Genomic DNA, 7,994 nt, shown 5'->3' with positions numbered 1-7,994 from the left:
TATCATAGTACCTACTGGGGGCTCCAAAATTGTGTGTTTCTTTATGGCTTCCAACCAAAAGCCAAGAGAGCAAGAGTTAACCTCAACAGAGTAGGAGCTCATTCTAGGTAACTGCTATTACCATATGTTGAAAAACCTATTCATTTTTATTTAACAATCTTTATGGAATGTACGGAATACCCACTATGTGCTGTCTCATTTGTTTGTTAGCACTTGTTGGAGAGAGAGAGAGGAAAGAGATGCCTAAGCAGTGATTCTCAAATTCCTGGCTCCATTGCCCAAGTTTCTGATTCAGTACGTCTGAAGTTAAGCACTTGAATCATCATTTTCAGCAAGTTCATTCAGTTACTGGTGGTCCCTGGCCACACTGAGAAACATTTCACAAGACAAAAACAGGATGTGGAGGTCAAGAATGAGAAACCTTGTGTGGAAACCAAGCAGGCTGAGGCCACAATTGGTTAACCAAGAATCACAGAAGGCTCAGTGGGCCAGGCCTGCTAGCTGATAGTATCACAGGTATGTTTTCCCCACATTTGTGAAATAGTTCATTGGGAAGCTTCAAGGAAAAGTTCTGTTTGTCATGGAAGCAGATCAAAGTGGCTGCAAGCGGCATGGTTCACAACCCTGGAGTTGCCACGACAACTGTAATGGGTGACCCAGTAGAGTTAAGAAAGCTGTGGATAAGAAAGAAGAGGTGAAAACCCTGTGCTAAAGAGAGTGCAGTGTGATTTATCAAGAACTGCTATACCTGTGGTAGCCCACTTAATATCTCAAATAGTTGTGAAGAAATCAAAAGCACAGTGGCTGAATTCTTCCAAGAATGGCTTACAGGTAATTGGCTGGTAGATAGCTAACTCATGAAGCATTTGCCCTGTGGGATTTTTTTTCATTTTGTTCCCAGTATTTCTAATATTGGAGACCCCACCTACTGCTGAATGAATCAATCAAAAGCAAATTCAAACACAATACTCAAATTACAAGGAAAATAAGAACTCTGAAAAGTGACCACCACAGATTTTATTTAATTAAAAATATTATACATGTTGTTGCATTTTCATGGAAAATATTGAGTTAAAAAACACCAACAGTGTTAGTTTTCAGAACCCTTAATGCACCCCGTTCTGCTACCTGCTTCTTTGTTCTGTCCATGGCATTCACCGTGTGTATAACTGGAGCTCCCTTGAAGCTCACACCCATACGACTCCCAGAATGGGCCATTTTCTCAACAGTGGTGTTCTATCACTTGAAAACCATTAAAAGGAGCTGGCATAAAAGCCCAAAGCACATGTCAACACCAATTTAGCCCAACATGTCCGCAAGAATCTGCTATGACCGTATCCAGTTTCCAGGCTAGTTAGAAGGTGATCTTACATTCTATCTGGTGTATTAGTGTCCTGAGCCCCTTCACCAAGCTTCCCCTGAACTCACGGTGGGAAGACACTGCCATATAGTGTTTATATTCAAACTATCAGCAAGTACACAAAAGCACGTGTGGCCCCCATGCACATTACTATCATATAAAAAATACATATTGGTACAATACAACCCTTGGAATCACCGGCTCAAATATAGCCATGTGAGCATTCTTAAACTATTCATTTAATTATACACTCGCTAGGAAAAATACCACAGCATAAAAACTTAACTTGAAAACATCATTTCAGCTAGACACGTCTCACATGGAAATCCTTTGCTTTCCCAGGACTGTACCATCCCTTAACTTACTTCCTTGATTCCACATCATAATGCTGCATCCGCATATTGCTCCCAAGTGATGCTTTTACTAAAATTGGATCTGATGTGACAGAAACATCCTGGCTCTGTTTTCTGCTCCTTTGCTTTAAATTGTAGTTTACCTAATTTGGGTTCTGCATCCAGCTTTACATTAAAGAGAGATGAATCCCCCCAAAGGACACAAATCAATGAAAATAACTGGATAGCAAAAAGGTGGAATTGCCTCAGCTCCTAGAAATCAGAAAATGGTCTTCCTTCTTCATAATGGTCTCTCAGTTGATGGGAATAAAATACGGCTGAAATTGCTTTTCACATTCTGGCTCGGTGGGGGGCATTTTCACATAGACCCCTGTAGTAAGAGGACTTCTTTTCTTTAGCTGCCAAACACAACAAGAAACAGTAGTTATTCTTGAGGAATACAGAAGTCACTTCTCACCATAGTAGGACTCCGCAACTATCGGGTCCCTCCCCTGTTGGAAAATGAATGTTCACAGCATACAGAATTATTAGCCGCAGGAGATTTTCTTGATTGAGCCATTAAAGTTCAGTTTAGATAAATAACTCTGTGCTATGAATGCAAAATAGCAATTACTTTTCCCTGACTGAAAGATAGAAGAAAAAGATTTTGAGAAAGCCTCAGGAAAAAAACACCCCAAATGCGTATGGTAAGTGACTGGATGTTGTCTGTGGGGGGACGAGTTTGATAAGATAATGAACTTTAGTGATTCTGTTTGAGAGCTGTATTTCTCATTTCTCGTCCTCATCTACTTTTTATTACTTTCTTTCTGTCCGCATCAGTTCCCAGTTTTTATCATCTAGTAAATTAAGCTCCAGGTCCAGAAGACTATTCTGTGAGGTGATTTGTAGCAAATGAGGTAGGAAGAAACTACCGCAACAGAAGAGATTGAGGGAGGATTTTAGGAGAGAGAGAAAGGGGAGGGGAAGGAAGGGAAAGCAGGGAGAGAAGAAGGCAGGGAGAGAAAGAGAATGGTGGAGGGAGGGAGAGAGGGAGTAGGGAGGAAAGAGAGGGAGAAGTTTGTGACAAAGCCAGCCTTAGGCAGAGGTGGCTGAAAATGACTGTCGGAAAGAAATCCTGATAGGGGGCCAGATTCCATACCTTCTTCTCTTCTACCAACAAATTGTAGTAAATAAAAAAATTGGGTTCACTTTTGCTGGGCTGGAAGGGAGGTCAAGACTTCCCAAAGTTTCCCAGTTAAGCTGACTGGGAAACAGAGCGCCCTAGAGAGGTGTTATGTGGACAGCTACCGTGTGGACCAAGAAGGCACAGTTGGGTTCACAGAGAGATGGCTTCCTGGTGAGGTAGAGGGACATTAAGGGAGAGAGTGAAATTCATCCAGATGGATGGCCTTCTCTAGCAGCGTTTTGCTCAACTTAATCTTGTGTTTCAGGGTTATTCACCAAAGCACATTGTCATGAAGATAAAGAGCAAAACAACTGCCCCATGTTGTTCAAAAGGTTACTCAAACTGAAACCTTCTTCAGAAGCACACAAACATTCGATGTCAAATGCACTCATCTAAAATATTAGTCATCCTGAAACCTCAAAGGCCAATGCCTCGGGTTCTAGCGTGCTCTTTACCACTGTCCTTCGCCTTCCTCACCTATTGCTTCATCTCAAGAAAACGAAAAGCGTCATCTGGTCAGTTGCTATCACTAAAGGTATCCCCATCCAAATTGGTGCGTTGTCAGCATCACACTCACCATTTTGCTCAAAGAAACAGCTGTGATGAGGAAACTGTAAAAAAATAACCCCGAACTAACTGCTGCAAGGATCCAGAGGAGGAAATCGGAATCCGGGCATGGTTCTGGATCTGCAACAGAAAACAAAGCAGAGCCTCCCTGAGCAACTCTTTAAACATTAGGGCCTTACTTCCATTGATAAAAAACTGAAGAAATTTGAGCTTCTAGACCTTAATAATATTGCTACCTGTAGATTAAATCCAACTACTCGGGGCTACTGACCCATGAGTGGCATATCAAAGGCATAAGAGAAAACTGAAAGATAGTTATCATTTCAGAGTGAGTGTCCCAACATGCCAATGGAAAGAAGACCTTCTCCAGCCCATTTTATTTTATAATCAGAATGCTGTTCGAGTTGCCACCCATACTATCAAAAAGGCTACCAGGTAGTATGCCAGAGAAGTCTTAAAGAGAATTTTCACAATCCTATACATGAACCAGCTGACATTAAGGAGCGAATCTATTTTCATGCAAAGAAGACAGAAGTGCAAAAGGTGTTAGGGCAGTGATATGGCTTTGCTCACCAATGACATAAATCTGGGTTCCATTGCCCAGGCCCACATAGTAGGGAGGTGGGTACATGAGCTCCACCTTGCAGATGTAGAGGCCCGTGTCCATGGCCGTCAGCCCCTGGATGGTGAGGTTCACTTTGTTTCCACTGGAAGAGCCAATGCAGGTGGAATCATCTAGGAAGGTCAACTCCTTCTCCACCATGTACGTTGTGGCGCAGACTTCAGTCATCTCGCTGCCCACCTTCCGCAGCACTGTCACCCGGACCTCGTCGGCTTTTCCGGAAGATCCATACTCACACACAAAGCTGGCTACACCCCGGCTGCTGGCCAGCACCACTGCAGGCTGGGTCACGTGCATCCCTAACATGGAAAACCCAAAGGAACTCTGTGAACCCATGTTCACCCACCACCAGGCCCAGGTAAAAGCCAGAGAAGATTTATCTTTGATAGGCACCCTCCCGTTAGCTTTCAGTTATTCTCTTCTCCTTAAACCAGCCCATCACCACCCGCTATCCCTTCCCTTTTCCAACTCTCCCCCACCCCCAGTCCCGCCACCTTTCCCTCTATCTCTCAGCTATCTTCCAGCTACTCTCCACAAAGGTGTTTCTAATTGGCCCTGGCTGGTTTGGCTCAGTGCATAGAGGACTGAGGACTGACAGGGTACCTATGTTGGCCCGGGGACTGAAGGGTCCCATTCCAGTCAAGGGCACATGCCTGGGTTGCAAGCTCGATCCCCAGTGTGGGGCATGTAAGAGGCAGCCGGTCAATGATTTTCCCTCGTCATTGGTGTTTTTTTCTCTCTCTCCCTTTCCCTTCCTCTCTGAAATCAATAAAAATATGTATTTTTAAAGGGTGTTTCTTATTGGGAAATAGTTTTTTAAGGCAGTTGGTTGTGCCAGAAAGAACATGGATGTGACAAACAGAAGACCTGGCTCTTCCATGAAATATATAATTTGTTATGCCTCCCTATGGACTTCACTTTCCCTCACATGTAGGAAAAGGGGAATGGTTAGATAGTATCAGGGTGCCTTCCAACTCTGGTATTCTAAGATTATAATTCAAGTAGAGGAAATATAGTTCAGAGTACTAGAGAAAATTTTGGAGGCTGAAGTAGAGAATATTGCCTTATATCTTTAAGCATCCCTCAAAAACTTTTGCCTACATTTTCCTGGCCCTATACCTCTATTACCCATGAGTAGCTGCACGTTGGCTCACTGTATCGGCCACCCCCTTCCCTGACATTATTATCATAGAATGAGGGATGCTGCTAGATGAAGAAAGCCACAGAGCAAGAGGGCACCAGGTCGTTTCCTCTCCAGGCTGAGGCATCCCTGCTGTTAACTTCTGTGGGCTTTCCCTGCCACTGCCACCACATCTTCCGCCTCCCTCTCTCCTCACTTGAGCATCCTCACAGGGTGCTCTGCTCTTTTTCTCTCTGGTTTCTACAGGATAAGAGAGGCCAGCCCTCCGGACAATCATACAAGTGACATCCAAAACTTGGATTGAACCATCATGTCACTCATTCTGTTCAAACTTTTTTAAAAGATTTTTTTATTGGTGTTTTTATTTTTTGAAAGAGAGAGAGGAAGGGAGAGGGAGAGAGAGCAAAACATCGATCAGCTGCCTCCTGCACACCTCTTACTGGGGATCTCTCAACCCGGGCATGTGCCCTGACTGGGAATTGAAGCAGCAACCCATCAGTGCATGCATGGAACAATTCCCAACTAACTGAGCCGCACTGGCCAGCGTTCTGTCCAAACTTTTTGATGCTTGCATAACACTGCAAAAACAAATAATGTAAATAGCCTTCATGATCTAATCCCAACCTATCATTCCAGTCTGAGATTCCAGGATACCTCTTCCCGTGTATACATTACTCTATATCGAAGGTGCTAGTCTTGTACTGGAACTTGTACCGGACAACATCCGTCCTCAGAAGAGACAGCAGTATAGCAGCCGCCATTGCCATAGTTAATCCAGCAGCCTTGATTAGAAAGTAGTCTCCTTCCTCAGCCCTCATCTTCATCTGTCAGAGATGCCCTCTGAACACCCTCTGCAGGGCTGTAACTTGATTACAGAAATTAAGTTCTGCCTTGCATTAAACTTTTTTGTGCACTAATAACACCTCCTCCAGCTTATGCCTGAGAGCAGCCATTACATCCTGCCCAAATGGACACTCAATAATCATTATTGAGTTGGCTCTAAGCCTAAAGAAGACCACCCCAGGCAAGCTCCCAATGATCACCACTAAGTCTGGTCACATTCAATTTCCCAGTGTCCACCATGGGAAGATTTCAGTTACAGTTTGAGATAAATGCCCTAAAAGGGAAATTTGAATATTTCTAAGGGTATTTAATCTTTAATGTGAAATAATAAAAGGCATCTGAGTATTTCTAATTCAGTAAAAATTAAATCGTTAAACATCTTTGACTACACTGTATACAAACTCATGGTTTCTTCGCAAGAAGGTCTAGCGAGAGATAAGATGGAAATTCAGTGGGGATGCTCATCATTCTACACCAGGTAAAAAACCTGGTTTCAGCCTCTAATGAGCTTTATTTCATCTGAAAACTGGAGAGTCTGCTTCGGAATTCCACAGGTAGCTCAGGTAGTTCTTAAGTGTTTTATGCAGGACTGATGGCTTGCTTCCTTTCTCTGTTTTACAATTTCAAGCTGCTTTCCTTCTTAAATTAGCTAAATAGTTTACAGAGTTGATTCAGAGGACCTTAAAATCCTGAATAAAAGTAAGGCTTAAATTTTAAACAAGCTGGCTAATTGGTTTATAAAATTGAATTTGAGGACCTTAAGACCTTGAGTCGGGCAGGGAAGAAACTTTCCATGATTTTCTCCAGTTAGTGGTGTGTGTGTGTGTGTGTGTGTGTGTGTGTGTGTGTGTGTGTGTGTGTGTGTGTTTTAAGAAAAATCCTGAGCTTGTCCTGATTCCAGGCTCAGATGTGTTCAGGACTGCGGCTATCTTTTCTCTCTTAAATCGCTTCATTAACTTTACAGTATTTGCCTGCAGCCTTACCGAAGTGCCTGAAACCCCAACTCAGAGGTACTTCTTCGCCCTCTCCTCGGTGCCTGGCTCTGCGACCCACCAGCTGCACCTGTGCGTCTGCGCTGCTGCCCGCTGTGCCCTCCCCAGCTCGGAGGACACAGAGCTACCCCAGCCTGGAGGCTCCGTGGTACCTGTGGCTTCTGGCTTTGCTAGAAATCACTGCCCGTGACTGCTGAAAGAATTGAAACCCGGGTGGGAGAAACACCTCCTCCACCTTCGTGTTCACTCACCTTTGGAGAAGACAGGGATGAAAAGCAGAGAGAAGAGCGCGGTGCAGGGCCAGGTCCTGCGAGGCAGGTGGCCGGGAGCCCCGCGCCTCTGGAATCCGGAGCCGGCCATGGCGCTGCGGGAGCGGAGCTCGGGCTTCAGGAAGCTCAGCGAAACCTTTCAAGATCCCGAAGCTTTGAAATGTGTTTGAACCCACACAGAATCACGGACTTTATATAGCGGGCTCGTACTGAGGTAGAAGTCTTCCCCATTCAGTACAGGCAGAGGGCATCTGAATAAAAGAAGGCTTTTTGTTTTGGTTTTACGAGAAAGGAAGCCGTGGGTTTAGCTGTTACGTCGAAACATAACCTCAAACACTCAAAGTAAAACTGAACAAAACAAGCCAATCGATGGATGGAAAAATGCACTCACTTTGAAACTGAAGCTTTTTCTTCGCTTTGAGGATAACTCAGTGGAGACTTGGAAAATTTCCTGGAGTGCAGGCGTTCCCCTGGATCCCAATGGTATCCAATTGTCTAGGCATCTGTTAGCATCCAGCACATTTCAGTGACACCTCGAAACTGCCATGCTGCCCGCCCTTAAGCTAAGGGCAGAGTTAGCCTGGAGACATCATCAAGAAAAGCTCTGCATCCTACCTGGGAGGCACCATCCCTGGCTTTACAGCTAGGAGTTTCCATTTCTCCAAGCTCCATTTAGCATTTC

General features: G+C 44.3%; 1 protein-coding gene across 2 annotated transcripts; it reads right to left on the bottom strand.

Annotated features, from left to right (window-relative positions):
- Positions 1 to 995: 995 nt before the first annotated feature.
- Positions 996 to 7,623, bottom strand: CTLA4 (cytotoxic T-lymphocyte associated protein 4). Of its 2 annotated transcripts, XM_059702454.1 has the most exons (4): positions 7,295 to 7,614; positions 4,019 to 4,366; positions 3,456 to 3,565; positions 996 to 2,111 (listed from the first exon to the last, which is right to left on the bottom strand). In XM_059702454.1, exons 1-4 carry the CDS (start codon positions 7,401 to 7,403, stop codon positions 2,007 to 2,009), a joined length of 672 nt encoding a protein of 223 aa, XP_059558437.1. In that variant the 5' UTR covers positions 7,404 to 7,614; the 3' UTR covers positions 996 to 2,006. The 2 variants fall into 2 exon arrangements, with proteins under 2 accessions (XP_059558437.1, XP_059558438.1); XM_059702455.1 differs by lacking the exon at positions 3,456 to 3,565 and having other exon boundaries at positions 7,295 to 7,623.
- Between the last annotated feature and the right edge of the window lie 371 nt (positions 7,624 to 7,994).

The sequence above is a fragment of the Myotis daubentonii genome, chromosome 7, assembly GCF_963259705.1.
Source record: "Myotis daubentonii chromosome 7, mMyoDau2.1, whole genome shotgun sequence".
Classification (NCBI taxonomy): Eukaryota; Metazoa; Chordata; class Mammalia; order Chiroptera; family Vespertilionidae; genus Myotis; species Myotis daubentonii.
This window is presented reverse-complemented; position numbering and strand designations above follow the sequence as displayed.

Bases quoted from the DNA above. Each gene is read 5' to 3' on its own strand.
- CTLA4 (XM_059702454.1), bottom strand. From the start codon at position 7,403: ATGGCCGGCTCCGGATTCCAGAGGCGCGGGGCTCCCGGCCACCTGCCT. The intron at 4,367-7,294 runs GTGAGTGAACAC...TTTCCATGTTAG, and splicing joins CATCCCTGTCTTCTCCAAAG to GGATGCACGTGACCCAGCCT. The intron at 2,112-3,455 runs GTGAGTGTGATG...TGTGTTTGGCAG, and splicing joins CTGTTTCTTTGAGCAAAATG to CTAAAGAAAAGAAGTCCTCT.